At 34.2% G+C, this 23,917-nt stretch overlaps 1 protein-coding gene across 1 annotated transcript in view; it reads right to left on the reverse strand.

The window, feature by feature from the left end:
- Window positions 1-23,917, reverse strand: part of BRD10 (bromodomain containing 10) — a 90,867-nt gene that overhangs the window by 12,569 nt on the left and 54,381 nt on the right. The window contains 1 exon segment of the mRNA XM_017877455.1: window positions 15,035-15,124. Coding sequence (XP_017732944.1) covers window positions 15,035-15,124 — 90 coding nt within the window.

Raw genomic sequence — 23,917 nt, forward strand, 5'->3', positions numbered from 1 at the left:
ACTTTCATTTAGAAAAGTGAACCTAAAATAGAAAATAGGTATCTTTTCCCTTTAATAAGGCATGTACACCTTGAAAGTTTTCTCAAAGAAATGTTATAAGATAGTAAAAGTGCTTATTCTAAGCCATGAACACAAAACTATTACATGATACATTATAAAATTGAACAGGAAGTAACTTTCATCTAGAAAAGTGAACTTAAAATTGAAATTAGGTAGACTCATAACCAACATTCTTCCACTTCTCAACTATTTGGCTTCAAAAAGTGAAATGGTGAGAGTGGAAGTAAATCTTTCCTAAGTTAAAGAGAGAAGAAAGAGGAAAGGTATGATGGTAGGGAGACTATACTCTTTGTGGCAGAATTAACTGGAAAACTGTTCAAAGGCTAGGGAACACCAGGCACGCTGAATTCCTCAGCGGGAGTTACAGGAGAAAAATGACAGTTGTAGAATTACTCTGGGCAGTATGACTGCTGCCTGGATTAGCATGTGGTAGTGCGGTGGGGGATGCAGAAGGACTAGCAGTATCGTGGCACAGAAGAACTTACTTAGGTCTAGGTAGATGAGGCACAGGATGGGGAGACTGTGTAGCTGGGATGTTGTTATTTCAAGATATTTGTCAACTGTATTTCTGTCTCTGTTGAATTATTAATATTAATTTTGTAGAAAAGAGTTTTTAAATGATTAGAAAGTTTTTACCTTTTAATTTTATTTTTATTACTAATCTTAGAAATTTAATCCAACATGGATAAATATACTACTGAACTAGAAGACTGTGTATAAGGAAGGAAGCTTAAATGTTATCAGAGAACAGACTTCTTTCATACAACTCTGTCTCACCCAGTAATCTGTTTTGAAATGTCTGTTATCTTTTAACGTTATATGTTTTGTGGCCTTCTTCTCTTTCTTTATATATTTTCAGCCTGAGGTAGTGGTGGTATAGTATTTCATTCATAATTTGAAAATGCTTATTGAATCATTCTATATTTGGAAATCAAACCACAAAGTTTATTATTTTCATAACACAAATTACAGGAAAGTAAAGATTGATAAAATGCTTTGTCTAGCAGATACATATGAAAAATAATGACCACAACAAAGGGCACCCCTATACCCTGCCATGGAGAATGTGAGTCAAGTTTTTATGTTGCTCAAACGCATGCAGAGGTTTAAAAAAGTTGAAAATTAACTGTTCTGGGATTGCTATTTGAGCTAAGGTGTTTTAATTACTGAGAGTAAAAGGGAAACTCACATTGCCTGTTTCATGTATCATCTTCTTTGGTCAAAACATGGTGCTTACAACCCCAATCAAATTAAAATGACATTGTCCCTTTCTACTTAGTAGGGGTCTCAGAGTTTCATGGTATACAATGAAATTAACGTGAAGAGAAGAAAAGTTATATAAAAGAAATTAGAGATGATAATCTGCCTTATCTTGGGTCTAATATAAAATCTATTTAAAATCAAACAAATATTTATTGAACGTTAAATCAGGTCATTAACTAAAATCTACTAATAGCTTTTCTGACTGATCAACTTTATTCATATACACGGACAAGGGAAAAACAAAGAACAATGATCATGTTTCATCTAGGATGAAATTATTAAAGTTGAAAGGAAACTCAAAGGGCATTTATTTTCTAGAAGAAAATGGTCTAAAGTTATACAGCGAAGTACAGTTGACCCTCTGTATCCAACCACAGATATATTTGGAAGAAAAAAAATAATGAATGGTTGTGTCTACACTAAACACATACAGCCTTTTCTTTCTTGTCATTATTCCCTAGGCAATATAGTATATCAACTATTTAAATCACATTTACATTGTAGTAGATATTGTAAGTAATACAGAGATGATTTAAAGTCTACAGGAGGATGTGTGTTAAGTTATAGAGACTATACCATTTTATATAAGGCACTCGAACATATATGGATTTTGGTATGAAGGTGGGGTCCTGGAACCAATCTCCCAAGGATACTGAGACACAACTGTATTTGCAGATAAAAGCAGCCATTAGACTAGAATTCTACACTCTAAATACTAGTATCTAATCTCCTTCCACTATACAATGCTGTATCTCTTGAACCCCACAAAGACAATTCCTAAAGAAGAAATAGATTATATTGTGTAAGTACCTATATTTACACGTAGGTATCTCTGTATTGTAAGAATTAAAGTCTCTAAAACTTATTTTAACTTTTATAATTACAATAATAATTAAAATTATAATGATCTAAATAAAGTTAAGAGTGAATTAAAAGCAAAACAGCAAGTTCTTCTATCTTCAAACACAAAGAGAGAATATGGATGTAATAAAATCAGAAAGGCTCTTAAGACTTTCTCTATACTGTTTAATACAGAAACAAAGATAAAAATGGCAGATAGATAATTTAGTAAAAGATCATTTGTGGAGTAGTGCTATGACTTTCTCTACCAAAAATATATTTAATAAGCTTTATGCATCTAATTTTAGTTCTGACTTTCCTTTATAAACAAGTATGTGAATACAGGGATAAGTTAACTGTTTCCATGTTAGAATTTTCACTATTTTCATAGGCAAAAAATACTTTCTAAGAGGATCTCAATGCGTTATATGAATTTAATAATTCAAATATTTACTGAAGGTCACTTTATAAAGTGGCAAGTAGTATTTTTCTTTTATGAATCAACAAAAGTATGAATTTCAAGTGTACATTATGGAACCAAAGGCATACAATATAATTTAAATTTGAAGCTTACCTTTCATGGTTTCTCATCCAATGTCCACTGCAGCTGCAGATTGCCAGCTCCCTTTCCGTGAGATGGCCCAACTACCAAACACTGGAGGTTTTATGACCCCATAGGGATTGCTACAAAGAAACTGGTCTATGGTCACAAGATAAGTCCTTCATTATATTATGCAGTTTTATAAGTTTTTGAGTGTAACGGATTAATAACTTAAGGAATCATAAAGGAAAATAAAAAGTAACTTACAAAACTACACAATATTGTAAAAAGAAAAGTTGCATCTCTATGTATGTGAAATGAGTGGGAAGGGAAACTTACCTCACAACTAAAGAACAACTCCATTCTGCTACAGTAATCTGGGATGGGTATGACAGCACCAGCATAACACTGGCTGGGGTGTGGCAAGGAGAGGGAGTTGGCAATCTACTGATGCTGGGGACATTGGATACCTAAAAAGGAAGAAAAAGAGGGACATAAATAAATTCTACATTAAATGTCTCATTACTACAAATATATTTTGCACACCTTAATTTAGATGCTTTGTACATTAAACTTAGGTGAAAGTCACTTGTTTATACAAGTCATACAGTTACTTGCAAAGATTTTTCTTATATCTAAACAAAACAGGTATCAGCAGTCATATGAAGAAAACATGAAAATCATATAAAAATATACAAAGAATGCTTTTTTAAATGGAGATGGTATAACTGTGGAGATAACATTTTTATTAAAAAGAACAGTACAAAACACGACTTACACAACACAAGTATGAATGCTATTTTCCTATGTGCTTTTATTTACAAATATGTTGTTAGATCACAGACACATGAAGCACAAAACATTTTTTGTTACAAGTTTAATTCTTGTCACAGACATAAATTCTGTGGTAGAGAAGGTACTAAATATCAATATCTTATGCTTTCCTTTTTTTTTTTTTTGAGACAGGGTCTTGCTCTGTCACCCAGGATGGAGTGCAGAGGTGCGATGTCGGCTCATGGCAACCTCCACCTCCTGGGTTCAAGCAATTATCCTGCCTCAGTCTCCCTAGTAGCTGGGATTATAGATGCCTGCCACCACACCCAACTAATTTTAAATTTTTGTATTTCTTTTTCAGTAGAGATGAGGTTTCACCATATCGACAGGCTGGTCTTGACCTCCTGACCTCAAGTGATCCACTTGCCTTGGCCTTCTGAAGTAGTGGGATTACAGGCACGAGCCACTGCGCCCTGCCATATTATATTTTTTAATTAAAACGCAAATACCTTTTAGAAAAGCTAAATGGATCCCTATAAAAAGAAGTCTTATTTAAGGGTCTCGTGCTCTACTGACTGAGTTAGCTGGGCACTTAAAGATGTCTCATTTAAAATCACTAACTATATCCAAAGGTATAATCTAAACTCACATGTATAAAAACAGCATATATATAATAAACTGTAACTAAGTATTTTAATAAACTAATTATTTGACATTCTCCTTAGTCTAAGTACTATTAAATGAAAAGGTAATACTATATTCAATAAGTATTCACTTATTTTTCTTACTGCTTACCTACAGAAACTACCACCATATTAACATATTCCTGCATATTCACAGTTTTGAGAGTAAAACATCATGTTAATCATGTTGGCGCACAGTACCTGAAAAAGTGCTATTTTGATAGTATAATCCATATAAATATGAAAAAAGTTAAAAAGTATTTTAACACTGACAGAAGCTCTAACATGAACTATTATATATGCTATTATTTTCTCTTGATAGTTTTACCAATTTTTACTTAGGACTAGGAGAAAAGGAACGTGTTTGTATTTTAAAGGCATCCCACACTGAATACATTGAATAGTATATCCAACATTTCCATTGTATTTCTAAATCAGCATTTAAATAGAAAGCATGAAGGCAAACTACAACAATAACAATAATGATAACATTGCAAGTTTCTCTGTCTTCTGGCTTTGTAGAGGGGGAAAAACTGGGTGACAGGTCACATTCCTGGTAAGGTAGTTCGCTATCACTGGGGAAGAAAATCTAACAATATACATTTCAGAGATAACGTGCTACCGTTTTCATTTATAAAGAAGAACGAACTGTGGACTAGAAATTAACCACTGGTTGAGTATCTGAATTTGACTGTTTTCAATAAATTGATGTTAGCCAACAAATTGATGAAATTTTAACACATCTATATATGCTATCAGAAAGATGGGTTCTCAAACAATTCACAGCACAATCTAAACCACAAAGTAATGGTATTTTTTTTGGCATAAGAGGGGCATAAAAAGTTCCACATAAGTGACATTAAGACGGGAAATATTTGAAAAGCAGGGACAGAATCTTACTCACTTTTATTTTTTCATATTCTCTCACAATGCCTAACACAGAAAAGGCCCACAGTAAGTGTTCCATTACATAAGCACATTTCTCATGTAACTGAGGTTTCTTCCTTAGATACAAAAGATTATTTTAAAATTGATTAAAATGTTCCTAAAATATGTCTTTCAGATTTTCTGACAATATAATGAATATAATCTAACTCTTGATGACTTCGGTCATCATTACAAACAAATTATTTTGTTAGTTTTAAGCTCCTAAGACCTGCTTTTATGCTTTTTTTTCAATTGTCTTTTTAAAAATTATTCATTAGCCAGGCATGGTGGCTCATGCCTATAGTCCCAGCATTTTGGGAGGCTGAGGCAGGTAAATCACTTAAGCCCAAGAGTTTAAGACTAGTCTGGGAAACACGGCAAAACCCTGTCTCTACAAAATATAGAAAGATTAGCCAGCCATGGTAGCCTGCACCTGTAGTCCCAGTTACTGGGGAGGCTGAGGTGGGAGGACTCCTTGAGCCTCGGAGGTGGAGGTTGCAGTGAGCCAAAATCAAACTACTGCACTCTTGCCTGGGTGACAGAGTGAGACCCTGTCTCAAAAATAAATACATAAATAATTTATCAGTGTTTCATGCTGTCAGTAAATCTGCCTTAAACATCTCTTGTTCTAATTAAAAGCAGCTGCTACTACTTGTTAGAATTACATCTTAGGCCGGGCGCAGTGGCTAAAGCCTGTAATCCCAGCACTTTGGGAGGCTGAGACGGGCGGATCATGAGGTCAGGAGATCGAGACCATCCTGGCTAACATGGTGAAACCCCGTCTCTACTAAAAAATACAAAACACTAGCCGGGCGAGGTGGTGGGCGCCTGTAGTCCCAGCTACTTGGGAGGCTGAGGCAGGAGAATGGCGTAAACCCGGGAGGCGGAGCTTGCAGTGAGCTGAGATCCGGCCACTGCACTCCAGCCTGGGCGACAGAGCGAGACTCCGTCTCAAAAAAAAAAAAAAAAAAAGAATTACATCTTAAAGAACTGGTTTCCCATAAGGTCTTTCTATTTTAAAGTGGTGGAACATCCACACGTGTACTCTGTGCTCTCTATTTAGGCTCCTTTGTGCTCTCTGCTGGATTCTGGGTTAATTTTCCTTCAATATATAATGTATAATTTTTTTCTTTTTCTAGAGTCTAGTAAGATGCTAGGAAAGTTTTATTAATGTTCAGTCTATTCAGTTTTGACATAATTTCCCAGCTCACAAAAGGCACTGAATTAAAGTCTTTCCAAAGATTTTTATATCTTCTGTAATACAAAAACTCAGAATGATGTAAAGATTCTTTTTTTTTTTTTTTTTACCTTAACCTCCATAGATTTAAATTCAATTTTCCAGAACTGTGGAAAGTAGTAAAGAAACTGTTAAACAGAAGACAATACAAATTTATTGGGACTTTGAAAAATGTTTGACATTTACAGCGTCACTTATATACGAAAAAGGGTATGTGATACGTGATTCAAAAAGGTTAAGGCGGCCGGCCGGGTGTGGTGGCTCAAGCCTGTAATCCCAGCACTTTGGGAGGCCGAGACAGGCGGATCACGAGGTCAGGAGATTGAGACCATCGTCTCTACTAAAAAAAAAAAAAAACTAGCCAGGTGTGGTGGTGGGCGCCTGTAGTCCCAGCTACTCGGGAGGCTGAGGCAGGAGAATGTTGTGAACCCGGGAGGCGGAGCTTGCAGTGAGTGGAGATCGCGCCACTGCACTCCAGCCTGGGCAACAGAGCGAGACTCTGTCTCAAAAAAAAAAAAAAAAAAGGTTTAGGCTGGGAGCGGTGGCAATCATGCTTGTAATCCCAGCACTTTGGGAGGGTGAGGTGGGTGGATCACAAGGTCAGGAGTTCGAGACCAGCCTGGCCAAGATAGTGAACCCCGTCTCTATTAAAAATACAAAAACCAGCTGAGTGTGGTGGCCTGTGCCTATAGTTCCAGCTGCTCAGGAGGCTGAGGCAGGAGAATCACTTCAACCCAGGCGGCGCAGGCTGCAGTGAGCCGAGATCACACCACTGCACTCTACCCTGGGCGATAGAGCAAGACTCTGTCTCAAAAAAACAGGGTTTAAAGCAAATTATAAAAGACACACTAGCCTGTAATCCCAACACTTTGGGAGGCTGAGGCAGGTGGATCACCTGAGGTCAGGAGTTTGAGACCAGTCTGGCCAACATGGTAAAACTCCGTCTCTATTAAAAATACAAAAATTAGCTGGGCATGGTGGCACATGCCTGTAATCCCAGCTACTCTGGAGGCTGAGGCAGGAGAATCACTTGAACCTCGCAGGCAGAGGTTGCAGTGAGCTGAGATCATGCCACTGCACTCCAGCCTAGGCGAACGAACAAGACTCTGTTTCCAAAAAAAAAAAAAAAGTAAAAAGAAAGACTAGAAAGCTCTTGACTACAGAAGCATCTGTACCTAGGGCAACTCCTTTGAAACTCAACTCTGTGCTGGGATATATGGAATATACAGCATTAACTACCTGCCTGATGAAAAAAACAATGTACAATCTTTTTTCCCTTTAATGGGAACTTTGGAAGAGAGAGGTTTTCAAACATTGTTTTCATGCAAGTTTCCCTGATGGGATTCAAACCATCAAGCCAAACTGCAGTAAGTAGAAACAGTGAGCACTGTAAACAAAGGTTAAAATCTAGTTCTTAGTTGTGTAGAGTAGGATATGAATGCAGATCATGCATTTTCAAATAATTCAGTGACTACAGTCAACAGAAACTTTGTTTGCCTGACCAGTCATATATGTCTGGTTCACATTTCCTATCATCTAGGTCCCCTTTTTCATGATTATTCTGAACATGTCAGTTAACATTTGATTCTCCATAAAATTCATGTTATTTGCCCTTTTACCCTACTGCCAAACAACATATTAATACAAACACGTAATTAAGGGAAGTGAGCAAATGTCTATGGTGTCTGGTGACTTATGAATAAACACAGCTTGAAAATAAAAGATTAAATCTTTTATAAAAGGACAGGGGCTAGCCCAACCAACCCTAATTAAAAATAAAAATTTTAGCACTTTGGGAGGCTAAAGCAGGAGGATCGATTGAGCCCAGGAATTTGAGACCAGCCTAGGCAACACAGCAAAACCTTATCTCTACCAAAATATACAAAAATTAGCCAGGTGTGGTGGTTTGAGCCTCTAGTCCCAGCTTCTCTTGAGGCTGAGGTGGAAGGATCACTTGAGCCCAAAAGGTCAAGGATGCAGTGAGCTATGATTGTGCCACTGCACTCCAGCCTGGGTGACAGAGCAAGTAGCCCCTACCTTAAAAATAATAATAATAAATAAATATTTTAATCCACAGGTTGAGGATAAAATCTTAAAACTCTATAAGTGAATTCCTTGATGACAGGGACTTAGTTTTAATCTCTGGATTCCTACCAAGTTCCTGGTACTATACATAGCACATAGAAGACATTCAGAAAATAGTTACCTAATAAATAAGGATAGAATCTGTAACTAAGCAGGTAAAAAGCACATTTTATCTGTTGTGCAACATTTCCAAAAGGTCATTTTAATTTTTAAAAGATTTAGTATAACTATTTAAAGGAAAATTGATTTTCTCCCACAGCTGAGATAGTTTTCAGTTTTGTTAACCATTAACGAGTTTACCAGAAGATCTAGAATAAAAAACATATTTTACACATGATTTGACTATTAAAACCTTAAATAAAACTAATTTTAAGAATAACTTAGAGATTATTACAACCATACTTACAACTAAAGCCATGAAGTAAAGTAATTAGGGCTTACTGAGGACTCTGAATGTACTTAAAGCTCCTTACACTGTATTCTATACAACTGGCTATAAAATAATATTAAAAATATTGACTTGAAACCTCACTGAGAAAATGGGACATGAAATGCAGAGAAGAGGGAAAATTCCATTATCCTTCAATATAACAGAATAAAATTTCTTTTTTACAGGTGTTAGAAAATAAGATTAATGCACAATAATTTCTTTGCCTTATATCAGTATGCATATAGTGAAAGCTGTTATTAATGTTATAAAACCACTTATTACAAGTAGTTTTAAGTGGTTTTATAACATAACACACTACCATTACATGTGTAATAAGTGGTTTTATAACATTAAGTGGTTTTATAACATTATATGTAGTTTTATAACATTGTTATTTTATAACATTTGTCAATATTTTTCCATTTACTTATATTATCATTCCTTACAATATTTTAAGAACATATCACATCATATTTCTAAAACTGAATAAAGAAAATACATATATAACCATATTGTTTATAACATTTCCTATACTAAGGGAAGCCAAGGTCAAGAATCTTTATTAATCATCGATGGAATTATGAAGGGTAAAGGTTAACACAGACATTCACAAGTTCCATCAAGGACAAGTCTTAATTAGAAGTATATTATGTAATAGAATACTCTCTATGATGAGATCTGGTATTATCATTTCACTGATTTCTACCTAACTTTCAAAACATCAACTTAGTAAGTTGGCAGCAGCGGACAGAATGAAAGAATAAGGCCCTTAGCAAATACAGGCTTTTACCAGGGTTTTACAACCTCAGCACAACTGACATTTGGGACAAGACAGTTCTGTGTTGTGGTGGAATGTCTGTGCATTGTAGGATCATTACAATGTAGGATGTTCAGCAGCATCATCGGCCTCTATCCATTAAATGCCAGTGCCACTTCTTCAACTATGACAATCAATGTCTCCTAGGGAAGGGGAGCAAAATCATTCCTGATTGATAACCACTGGCTTATACAGAACTCTGTAACCAAAACACTGGGGGGCGGTTAGCATCTCTGATCTAAGCTTCTGACTTCCCTAATATTCAGTCTAGCTAATGTATACCCTTTAGTTAGGTAAGAGAAGTATTATTATTGTATTCTGAATTTACATTATTTTAAGAACATAATAAAGATGAACTTTATCCATTACTTGAAATTCCTTTATAATTCTTTTTAACATACCTTTTTACATACTGTAATCATTATGTACATATTATTTTGTATGTCTTTTTGTTTTGAGACAGAGTCTTGCTCTGTTGCCCAGGCTGGAGTGCAGTGGTACAATCTCAAGCGCAGTGGTACGATCTTGTCTCATGGAAGCCTCTGCCTCCCGGGTTGAAGCTATTCTCCTGCCTCAGCCTCCCGAGCAGCTGGGATTACAGGCACGCACCACTACAGCCTGGCTAATTTTTGTACTTTTAGTAGAGATGGGGTTTCACCATGTTAGCTAGGCTGGTCTCGAACTCCGAAACTTGTGATCTGCCCACCTCGGCCTCCCAAAGTGCTGGGATTACAGGTGTGAGCCACCACGCCTGGCCTATTGTGTATGTTCTTAAAACTTAACATTTCACAAATATTTCCATGTTGTAACAATGATCTACCAATTTTATAGCCATATAACAGTGTGTTAATATTGTTTGGTTATCATCTCCCTACTGCTGGACATACGGATTGTTTCCAAATTTCCACTACTAGGGGTGGTCTGCTAAACACATCATTGCATATATTACTTTTTGTGGTAGGGAGAAGAAATGGGGAGAACAAAAGTTAAATTCTAAATAGCATCACAGGATCAAAGTGCACAGGCGGTTGTGCTCAATATGTATAGCTTTCCTTACATATTGATTATAAAATTTAGAAATAAAATCTTAGATCCTACACAATGTTGAGGGGCTTATCTGATAAAAGACGTATTAGAAAAGATGTGGTCTTACATTTAAAATTTACTTATCAATATTTATATAAGACTTTCATTTATTATCACATAACCCAGAAGAGGTTTTTTTCCTTATAAATTTTTATTGCAAAATTTTCACTTTTCCTCATACCCAATCTCTACAAGGGTCTTCCTTAATTGAAAAAGATTGAAACTTCTTTGAAAATCAGAACTATGATACAGAACATAAAGGACATTAAACAAATATGAGGGAAAAGGGGATTATATATGAAAAACTTAGTATATCAAGTTTGGTGATAATCTATCCAATTTTATACTTTGAAAGCAAGCCTCCGTGTATTTCAAATACATAAGATCAGGTAAGAGTTAGCAAATCTTAGCTTTCAATGCTATTCACAGGAACACTAATAAAACTCTCTAACACTAAAAAGATATTTTAAACACTGAATTAAGCACAAATGCAAATTTTATCTGCTAAAACCACAAAAATAAAACAAAATGTTCCAATTTCTTCTTTAGATCATGAAAGAATGCTATGATGTAAATAATGAAGAGAAATACATTGTTGTATATTTATCTCAACCAGAGGTCTCACTTTCAACAAATCTCTGGTAGATAATTAAGTTCAGTACCATAGGATCTAAAGGATGATGAGGACTTTTTGGACTAAACCCCTATATGGAGTGATGGGATCAAGTGAACTGAGTATAAATTTCAGGAAATTAAAGCATTTTTCTCTTCATATTATTAACCATAAACAGTATTAGATGTTTTGCAAGAATGAGTAAACAATCTAAATTTTAAAACACTAAGTCTTCCAGTACAATGAATAGTTCAATGACAAAACCTCTAAAAGGTTAAAAAGACCTTGTTATGTAAACATAAAGCTGCTCTAAAAAATAAAGTTCATTAATTAAAAAAAAAAAAAACTTTTAAAATGGAATATTCACCTGAGTGAATAAATGGGATCCTTCTTCCCTGTTGCTTTTCTACTTTGGTAGGAAAAACTGTCTGGAAAGTCCCTGCAGAGAAGTCTCCTGAAGCAGCTAGGTGTTTGTATTATATGAATCCATGTTAAATCCTCTATCACATGTGTAATTTCTATATTTAGTAATGACATTTACGACAAAGAAATATTTATAACAGAATATATCTTCTTTGTTACTGGAACCATTATCATAGATATGAATGTTAATAATAAAAGAATTGTTTTGGCTCCAGATACTTAGTTTTGACAGTGATATACTCTTATGAAGATCAGTATTAATACTTCATTTGTCTGACAATAGTGAAGGAAGGCCATAAGACAAGGAATCAGTCAAAAGAGTTGTCACTATTACCAAGTTTACACACTTCATTGTTAAGAAAATCCTTCAGGTTCTCACCATGAACTTAATTCTAGTAAGTATGGTTACCTGCTTTCTTAATCCACAATATATCAGCTAGGGCAAGTATATGGACACACACAAGAAATGACGGGTGACAGCCTGGCAATGAAAAAAAGAACAAAAGCAAAAATACAAACAAAATCCTTCAAAATATACTAACATAAAAGCCTTTTGGTGAATGTTTAATCAGAACTACTAATACCAACAGATTTTTAGAGTAACAATACTGTTATTCATAATGATGACCCTCAAGTCATAAAGAAAAGGTTAAATTGTGTTTAGTACAAGGAGTCAGGGAAGTTTTTCCATTAAAATTAAGTTTTAGTATCAAAGGTTTAAGTTTCTGTTATCTAGAAATTCAGTTAAGTGGAACACCTTACTCCCAAATGATGCCAAACTGGTAGTAAACATAAATAACATAACATAACATACATTACATAACACAAACATTCAATAAAGTTAATTCTTAGAACATCTATCACACTCACTATTAGCTTTTGTAAAAAATAAGGAACGATAGATGCAAACTTCTATTGTCTATTTGCTTTATGCTATGTGGCCGTTTCATTGGTTAAGATAATCTGTTCATGTAAACAATCTTTTAAACAGTTTAAATTAAGGAGAAAGAGCTCTTATGTTGGTAATCTCAGTAAGATTATCCCTGCTAAGTACAGTTCAAAGAATTTCTACTTTTTGAAGGGTGGAAAACATATTTTAAAACTAATACGCAAACATCAGGGGGCATGGACAAGTTAAAAGTTTAGAGATACAAATCAAATCAACTAAACCCTAGGGTAATCTAAAATTTACTGATTAACATGCCCTCAAGGAATACAATGTCAAATATTTGTAGTTTATGTTTTCTTCTTTTTTTTGAGTCAGGTTCTGGCTCTGTTGCCCAGGATGGAGTGCAGTGGCATGATCACAGCTCACTGCAGCCTCGACCTCCTGGGCACAAGTGATCCTCCTGCCTCAGCCTCCTGAGAAGCTGCGATTACATGCATGCACCACCACGCTGAGCTAATTTTTTATTTTTTGTAGAGACTGGGTCTAGCTATGTTGTCCACGTTGGTCTCGAGCTCCTGGGCTCAAGAAATCCTCCCACCTCAGCCTCCCAAAGTGCTGAGTTTACAGGCCTGAGCCACCACGCCTGACTGTGGTTTATGTTTTCTTTTACTCTTCTTCTACACAGTACCAATGGAAATGAGGTGAATGGCTTTACAGAAGCCTCTAGAACGCTTGCAGAAGTCTTTTTCTCCTATAATATATGCCATAAGTATATAATTCAACTATGCTTGAAAGTATGCATTAAAAAACCCTCTAATTTATAATATGGGAATAAATAAAACTTACGTTTAACTGTAGCATAAAAAAAATTGGCAAATTTATTTAACAGAATTGTTTAGAATGAAATACGGACACCTCCCTAAAAACAACTTCCGCAAAAAACAGTAACACTCTGATATTTTAAAAAGACTATTCCTTCCTATTAGCGAACAGAATTAGTCCTTTCTGAGCATAACACATAAAAAAAACAAAAACAAAAAAAACCCCTCTGGCTACAAAGTAACATTTACATAGTATAAATGTCTGAGGAATATATCACAGCAGTAAATTTTAATGAAACACATAGTCTTCCACATCAAGAGACTGCCTATACACCTAAAGTGTATGTGTATAAAAATATAATAATCTAAACAATTTTTAATGAAAATATTTCCAAAATATGCAGTTTTCCACATTCTCAAGTTAATTACCGAACATAATGTTTTCTTGCTAATTGATGACTATCATTATGAGCATTTATTCTCTCTCTTAAATTACCATGATACTCTCAGGGTTATCTATCACACATGAGACTTCTGGAATGCTTAAGGCTGTTTCACCCCAGTACTAAGTAACTTCAGAAGGTTGTATTTTTATGGTACTGCAATATCCTTTCAGAGTGCTACCAACGTGTCTTTCCTAACAACATATATATGTTATACATATAACAACATATAAATGACTAATACAAATCTGCCGATATCAAACTTGCTGAATCACTAACCATATTTTACACATATTTATATTAACAGGTTCTGAGCACAGATCTAAAAGTGGCTTCATGATATTCCTAAGGCGCAAAACGAAAGGTTTAAAAAAAATGATTTTCTTCAGGTTTAAAGCCTTTCCCATTTATTTATTGGTATGTAATTGTGTTTAAAATCTGTGCATAGCTCAACTATAAATGCTAGTTAAACAGGTGCTACTGATTTAATAAATAGTAGAATTGAGTGTTTTACCAAGTATCGGGTGAATAAATATATGCCCTTAAACTCTAGTCTCTCAAGAACAATAAAAATATTAGAAAATGAAAGTAAAAATTACAATTTAGACGATACAGTGAAAGTTAAAAAACCTTTCACCAGATAAAGGTTCTTAAAAAAGTCATATTGTTAAGTATGTATCAAAATCATCTGGGGCAGTATTAAACAATTTATATCTGTTTTTATGTTACACTGAATTAAAATTTTATGTTACTAAGCAATAAACTTCCATTAAAAGCATATAACTATTAAGAATATTTGCAAGGCAAACATTAACCAAAAAAGCACCAGTCAGAAAACAACCAGCCAGTATACTGGGAAATATCTAAAACTATACCTGATACAAACCAGGCAAACAAAATTAATTTAACTGCCCTGGCATGATTTCTGTCTATTAAAAATGAAAACTAGATCACACAGGAGAAATAAAAGAAACAATGTTTCTATCTTTCATTGTAAATTTTCATGTAATCCAGGAAAACAAGATTTCAAAAGGCTTTAGGAAAAGCAGGAATAAATTTTAATGCTGACAATAATAGATAGAACTTTTGGATCAACACCTACCGATTTTTTTCTACTGTTTTCCAGATCTTTGAGTTCATTCTCGATTTTTGTGATTAATTCCCTGAGTTCATCAAGATTAGTGCAAATAAGCTAAAATAAAACACAAAAACACAGCTTGATAACACATAATATAAAACACCCAAAATGTGGTAACAGAAGTTGTTTTAACACACACTGAATTCACAATTATTTTCTCTGTAATAGTAAAAGCAAGGAAAGTTCTGCAGTTTATATTTTAAAATATATTTATTTACTTGCTATGATATATGAACTTCAGGCTTAGTATAAAAGAAGCTGAAATTTCAACATTGGTGGTTTTATCCCACATCCCCACCTTTCAGTTTGCTTTATAATTCGGGTACTTTCTTAACATTATTAACTTTCAGCCCAGAATGACAAAGATCTGGAAACTCACCCTAGATTTCACAGGTTGTCAAATCACCTTTAAGAAATGCTTCATCAGGCAGTCTCCCAGTAGGTGAATAAACACACTCCTGGAGAACTGTTATACCTTTTCCTTGGTTTTCTAACTATACAATTTAACAAACCTTAGTTATTGCTGTTGGGGTTGCTAAAAGGACTGCAACTATATGTAATACATTCAAAGACAAACAAAATAAAGTACACATTCTTAATATCAGTTTAGTATTCTTTAATAAAACCATCTCCACAGATAGCATCTATTTCCTTTCATAATTGTGTGGCTCATTTTATTTCACCTGGTAACACTGGCAAATGGCCAAAACAATTATTAGTCATTAACAACTAAACTAGCTTGGTTTAATTACTAAAGTTTTAGTGAAGTGTCAGCAACAATAGCAAAATATTATTAACGACATCTTAGTTTTGTAAAATTATACTGAATTTCTCCAATTCGTTCAATATTTTTTTTCCTAAAATAATTTAAGCTATTTTTTAAAAAATTGTGAAAAAGAACTAGATTTCTGAAACAAAACTGCAACCAAATAGACAGGAAAAATCTCAGATTAATGAAAATTAATGAAAAGTCTTGTTGTAATGTTTATACATGTGTTGTAATGTTTATACCATGTGATAATTTAAAAAACATACTGTACTTATAAATTACTAATTCACCATTAGCTTTTATCAGCCCCATGTTTGTTACATTCATTAATTTCCATGTAAGGGAATTGTTTTCCTAAAAGGCACTTTGTTTTGTTAGAAGAGCTAACAAAAACAACAAAAGCAAAAGTGGGTTACAACAAAATAATTCCTTGTGGCTACTGAGTGACAAAAATAAGACAGAGCCCCTTAAATTTCTTTTACTAGGTTAAACCATATGAAATTGCTGATACGCTTTTATCTACAAAATGGCAAGACAGTTCAACCTAAGAGACTAAGAAAAAATTATCACAGATAATTTGTATTAACAATTACCTATTAGGAATATCTATACAATTTCAAACTCATAGAATTGACCAAGCAGGGAAAATATGTACTTAAATAATCCAGATTAAACAATTTGAGAGTATAAACAATACAGTGATGTAGTGGGACAGTGTAGCTGATATTTATTAGAAACTACACATTCCAATTTGCCAAATTTACTTATGAAAGAAATGTTGATGGTCAAGCAGTGGACTGGCCAACCAGGTAAGTGGGTCTAGAACTAGAGAGCCTCTTCATCTTCTAACTATGAAGACTTGGAACAATGTTGTCCCTACAGTGTCTTCATCTTCTATTGTAACTATGAAGACTTGGAACAATGTTGTCCCTACAGTGGATTTTTATTAAGTATTCAGTGAGGACTCAACTTTTCATAGTAAAATCTGCTATTATGATGACTGTGTCAAATTTGCCTCAGAGCTTGCAGATGGATGGCTATTTCTCTTTTCACTGAACTTGGTGTACTTGTTAATATCAAATCATAGATTTCTTATTTGCACATATGGCAAACCTTAGAGGAATTTTTACTTGCATCTCAATTGTCTCACTACACAAGGAATAAGGGTACATTTTGCATGCAGTTTGTAGAAATTTACAGGAACAATGAAGACATATACCCCTACAACTAAATGAAGACATATACCCCTACAACTAAACATGCCCTAAGACATTTTGAGATCTTTCAATTATCAATTAGTTATGAAGTCAACAGATAATTATGTTCCATTTAAATCAAGAGATAACACAGTTCTGAAGCCAAACCATGAATGAAATCATATAGCTTAAGAGCTACCTGAAATAACACTTTCAAGTGGCTTACCTAGTTAGTAAACTACTAAATTAGTACTTCTCAAACTTTAATGTGCATAAGAATTGCATGGGGATCTTAATAAAATGGTTTTTTGTTTAGTATGTCTGAGGTGAGACCTCGGATTCCACATTTCTAACAACTTTCCAGGTATTGTCTACAGATAACATTTTTGAGTAGTAAGGTACTAAATGACTATGAATTACAAATCAACATGGCTACTGGAACATTCTGGTACCATGGAGCTAATGAGTATAAAAATATAAAAAGATTAATTTCCAAATAGGGAATGATATATTGAATTAAATGTACAATGATAAGACAATTGTTTCTTAAAATATTTTTAGCTATAATATTCTGAGGTTATATTAAAATGACCTTAATAGCTACATAACAATTTATACTTAATATATTAATACTAATATATATTCTCTCTATATATATTTAATATATATACCCAATATACAGAGTCAAATTAACCTTTTATAAAACTGAATAGGAACACAATTAATGTGATTTATGCCAACTCAATGTCATAAACAACTCTACTGCCTCTGTTCTACCTCCGAAATAAGGCATATATGTGGCCATTACATTCAACTCAACTTCGTATGATGCTTTTAAAAACAGAATCAACCCAATAAACAAAGTTCAATTTTAAAAAGGAGAATACGGATTTTTTTTTTTAACAAAGCAAAACACCTTATTAAAACCTCCTTCTCATTATCTTGCATTTGAAAAACATATCTGAGGCACAGGGCCTGCAGGGGTGAACAAGAAACTCCATAGCAGCTCAGATTACAGTCAGGTCACAATGCTAACACTCCTGAGAGGAGGTTTTCAGTCAAGCCGCAGAGGTTACAAGAAGAGTTTTATCTTCCAGGAAGAACCTCTCCAAGGCTGTCACACTCCCTCAAGTTAACCTTTCATTTAATACAATCCATGGCAGAGTTACAAAATCACAGATCTCAGAGCTGAAAGGGACTAAAAACATGTAATTTGTCCAAGCCTTAGCCTAGGCTAAAGAGACCTATCTCTAATTCATATAAAAGCTAATTAACAGAGGTAAAGTGACCTAAAATGACACACTGATAGAGGAAACCACAAAACCCAGGACTTCTCCTACTATATTATATTCTTTTTAAAAGGGTCTTTATAAACAAAACAAAATAAAGAAATCTAACAACTGAACTTGTATTGTAGTTTTAGGATTTAGTTTATATCTAAGCTTTCACTTTTATTAAATGGTAATATTAAAAGGTCCTCTCTTCAACTCAAGAAGCAGCAATGTATGTATATGGTAGGAGTGGGGAGGCCCTGTAGAGATCAAAAAAACATAACCACATCTCAGAACAACTACATAATCAATCATTCCTTACTTTATTGATACTTCAAACTAGAAATTATTTGGATAAAAACTCAATAGGTTTGAAAGATATTTACTTGCTCCAAAAAAGGACATAAGGTAATATTTAAAAAATACAAACAACACGGTAGATTGTATTAAAAAGCAAAGCAAAAGGAAAAACAATGTTAGAAAAGTAAAAATGAAAAAATCCAGGACAAAAGGGATCCACATTCACTCCCATTCTTAATAAAAGATCCTAAGGCCGGGCGCAAGTGGCTCAAGCCTGTTAATCCCAGCACTTTGGGAGCCGGAGGATGGAGCGGATCACGAGGTTCAGGAGATCGAGTCCATCCTGGCATAAACCACGGTGAAAACCCCATCTCTACTAAAAAATACAAAAAAAAAAAAAAAAAAAAAAAAAAACTTAGCCAGGCGAATGTGGCGGGCGCTGTAGTTCCCAGCTACGTGGAGGCTGAGGCAGGGAGAATGGCGTTAAATCCCGGGAGGCGGAGCTTGCAGTGAGCTGAGATCCAGGCCCACTGCACTCCAGCCTGGGCGACAGAGCGGGCAGACTCTGTCTCAAAAAAAAAAAAAAAAAAAAAAAGATTCCTGTTGTAATAAGTAAAAATACTAAATGCACGGTTATTAAATTCAAAATTTATATTGTATTTAAACTAAAATTATAATAGCATCTGCTTAAAACTATGCAGATGGAAAATTCCTTTTATTTCTTATCATCACCATACCAGCAATAACGACTACTTAAAAACCTGCAAATAAGGATATCACTTGTGATATGAAAGCCAAATAAGTGTGATAAACAACCATGTGATTAAACACAGGTGTTTCTCTCAATGAACTATATATATTTTTAAGGGAGAACTATATTAATTTTAAGGGAGAATTAAGAACTCCTGCTGTTAAAAGTGAAACAAAAGCCGAGGTTAAAATATTCATTTTAACAGGGAGCAATTCAAAATAATGATATAATCAAAAGGTCTTCAATACAGTGAAGCAGTTAAAAAGCTGATTAAACTAACAGAGGTAAAATGACCTAAGATGACACACTGACAGAGGAAACCACAGAGAATCGCTTGAACCAGGGAGTCGGAGATTGCAGTAAGCCAGGATCATGCCACTGCACTCCAGTCTGGTGGCAGAGCGATCCTCCGTCTCAAAACAAACAAACGACGACAATAAAAAAAAACTAATTTTAATTTTGGTTTCAACTTGTTATGCTGAAGTGCTTTATCTCTTATCCCTTAGTTTCTCCATTGGTTAGATGGAGAAGTAGTTTTTTCAGAGGTATGTTAAGGATCAGTGAGTTTTTGCTTATGTTTGAAAACAATGTTAATATAAGTCTTAGCAGCTGGATTCTGGAGTTCTGCAAAGCAGCCTTTAAAATCAATCAGGCACATGAAATGGGAGCAAGTGCACATTGCATGAAAGATTTTTTTTGGTTATCAATGAAAATCAGACTTAGGGTAACTAAGGCTGTTAAATTATTTTTAAAACTTATGTTATTGAGACCGAACACATTAGTTTTTAAAAATACTTTCTGTAACTGTCATAATTATGCACAAAAGATAAATCATATAACATTAGATATCTCTCTTAAATGTTAAATGAAAAGACTTTTAGAAAAGTAACTATTAGGAAAACTGACATTCACTTTTCAGTCTAATAGTCTTTCTTTTATTACAAAACAGGTAAGGAAAAGAGAGTTTTACCAAGTTAACAAAGTCATAAGTAAATGTTAAAGTTGATATAAAAACTTAAATCACCAATAATTATTACTAAAAAAATCCAATAATTTCCCCTACATGCCAAATATATAATGCATCGTAACAATAAAGAAGGTATAAACATAAGTTTTTACTCTCGTCAAACATCATGATGCAAATACTATTACTTGGTTTTCCACTTTTCAAATTCTTGTAGGCTTAATCAGGTGCCACTTTCATTAAGACCAAATCCAAGATTTATTTCAAGGTTTTAAGTAAATGGAAAGAGTGCTAAGGGTCAATAATAGATGTTTTTATGCCATTTTAAATTGATTTTCCTATTCATAATTCAGTGTTTTTCATCAGAAGCAACTGACCTGCTTATTTGAAAACATAGTAAAAATGGCTAAAACAGTAAGCTGTATCATTCAATCCTCACAACTCTACAAGGAAGGTACTATTATTACCCCACTGTACAAATGATAAACTGGAATCATAGAGAGGTTAAATAGCTTACCCCACAGAGTTAATCAGTGGCAGAGCTGGCATTCAAACCCAAGTAGGTAGCCTGGTTGCAGAACCCTTGTATTTAACCACTATGCAGATTACTGGTACCCACTGAATCAAGGTCTTTGGAGGATGAAACCAACAATCTTCATTTTAAATGAAGGTATCACATTATTTTTATTTGAGAACCACTGACATAACTCTTAGGAAAAAGTGGCACACATTTGGTTAGCCCCTTTACAATATACAGTCGTCCCTCAGTATCCGTGGGGGACTGGTTCCACGACTCACCTCTGAACCCTGTGGATACCAAAGTCCAAGGATGCTTAAGACCTTGATATAAAGTGGTATAGTATCTGCATATAACACATCCTCCCATATACTTTAGGTCATCTCTACATTACTTACAATACCTAATACAACGTAGCTGTGATATAAATTGTTGTTATACCATATTGTTTAGGGAATAATGACAAGAAAAAAAGTAAGTACATGTTCAGTACAGACATATTTAAAAAAATATTTTCAATCCAAGGTTGAATGCACAGATGCAGAACCCACAACCCACAGATATAGAGGGCTGACTGTACACACACACACACACTCCCACCCCACCCTGCCACACACACAAATCCAATCCATCATTTGAATGCTCACAGTGGATACTCTAAATAGGAGTGGGATGAGCATTTTCTAAACCTGGGTGCAGATACTAGGTATGTATATAAACATGGATTCTTTCTGAAGCAAATAGTGGGGCAAGTTCAACTTCTAGCCTTAAAAAAAATCAACAAAAACACTGGCAAACTAAAAAGAAGCTGAGGTCAAAATACATTTTTAAAAACTCATTAGGACTTAAAAAACTTCACAATTTAACCCTTTCATTTATCTCTATCTAAGCATGCTGTCAATTTAAAGAAGACCGGTCCTTTGGCAAATCGGTCAGGTTTTACAAAACGGATCTATTATCTATCCAAAAACAGGTTCATTGTTCTCAGAAGCAAGGTATTTCAGAATGAATAATATGAAAATCTTCTGGCTAAATATTTCTATATTTTTATGTTTAATACTAGAAATGTGACATTTAAAACACCTTGGACAAAACAAATAATTTGCAGAATCTGAGGTGCTAAATACCGTATCACTAGAACTTTTGGGCAGAGAATAAATTCACTTTATTACATAATAGTCTTCCTACATGTGGAAGACTTTCAAATAAAGTAACACACTACATAAAATTATTTTGAGAGACAAAACTAAGCTTTGCATTTAATAGCAAAGTTTACTAGTGACTAGCACTATCTATTTTATTGATGTGCGTATTTGAAGCAAATGATCTGTTTCCCTGTGAGATAGTTGCCAAGTTTCTTTATGAGTAATGCCGTGGCATTCATATTGTAAACTAGGCATAAGAACCACTGTTTTCATGAGACTATTACTCCTCTCTATTCTCTCTCTCTCTTTTTCCCTCTCTCTGTTTTCTCTCCCTCTAGGACACCTTGAGAATCAGGAAGAGACTTACTTACTTATTTATTTATTTATTTATTTATTTAGAAACAGAGTTTCCCTCTTGTTGCCCAGGATGGAGTGCAATGGCGCGATCTTGGCTCACTGTAACTTCTGCCTCCCAGATTCAAGCGATTCTCTTGTCTCAGCCTCTGGGTAGCTGGGATTACAGGCACATGCCACCACACCCAGCTAATCTGTTTTGTATTTTTAGCAGAGACGGGGTTTCATATTGCTCAGGCTGGTCTCGAACTCCTGACCTTGGGTGATCCGCCTGTCTCAGCCTCCCTAAGTGGCGTGAGTCACTGCTCCTGGCCAAGACTATTTTAAACAGCTCAATCTAGCAAAATATTTTGACCATGACCCATGGTCAGCAACACATTTTACAATGCATGTCCTTGTGTACACACACATAACTGAAACCAAAGTTTCATGAAACAACATATGTGAGTGTACATATTCACACTGCTATATGTAGCACACTTACTATATGTAACTGTGTTGATTTCTAGTTTAATTTTGTTAGCTTAAAAAAGAAACACTGGTCATGCAATCTACTAAAATGATTTCATGCCTCACTAATGAATACTATTGCAATTTAAAAAAACACTGTCTATGCAGCCTGTGCTACTTAATACATGGAGAAGTCTATTCACTAAGATGGGTATAGTGGAAATATTACCAATGGGCCAGATTTGCTCTAACATCTATATTCCCAGGGCTGATACTTTGAGGACTGAGAAAAAAATAAGTGGGAGAAATAGTAAACACAGGTGTGACATCAGAGGAAGCATGATGATATAATACTAAAGCATTAAAAAATATGTTACAAGAAGTGGTATAAAGACCTCTAAGTAAACAGTAAAATTGTTATTTTTGTATTGACTATTCTGGAACCAAGGTTATATAATATATAAAAGGATTTTGTAGAAATGTTTGTAATTCATCCTAAAATACCATTAAAATATTCTATTATAAAGTACTAACAGAAAACATGTCTATTTTTTAACTGTTGATTTAAAATGTTAAATTTTACCAGTTAGTAACTTCCATAAAACACTCTCCAAAATAGAATTTTACTGAAAATGAACGTGTCCACATTTTAGATATATCTAACTATTAAACTCACATTACATATTATCAATATTTTCATGATTATTGTCCCTTTATTTTCATCTCTACTTGAGACTCACAAATTCATTTTAACATCACTTTTATCTTTTGGTCATTAGGTATGAGTTTATAAAACTTTTGAAAATTGACTGGACACATGAATACAAAGACGTTTTTAAAGGAAGTGTTTATTGAAGAAAATACATCTTTTATAAAATAGAAAATAAAAGCATTAATTAGGATAAGATTCTCTGCTCAGTATTAGCTACCAATAAAAAACTCTTCACTTAATCATATGGCAGTAAATAGTTACTTTTTCTTTTCACTTAAATGTTTAAAGACCATTTCAATTAACCTTTACTTAACATTCTCTCTGAAGATCATATACAGCTAACAGTTGAAAGATTTGTTTTCCAAGTTAATAAATATACCATTTATTTCTACAATGCCCAAATAAATGAAAATGAATT

This window comes from Rhinopithecus bieti, unplaced genomic scaffold (assembly GCF_001698545.2).
Source record: "Rhinopithecus bieti isolate Rb0 unplaced genomic scaffold, ASM169854v2 scaffold_10657, whole genome shotgun sequence".
NCBI classification, from domain to species: domain Eukaryota; kingdom Metazoa; phylum Chordata; class Mammalia; order Primates; family Cercopithecidae; genus Rhinopithecus; species Rhinopithecus bieti.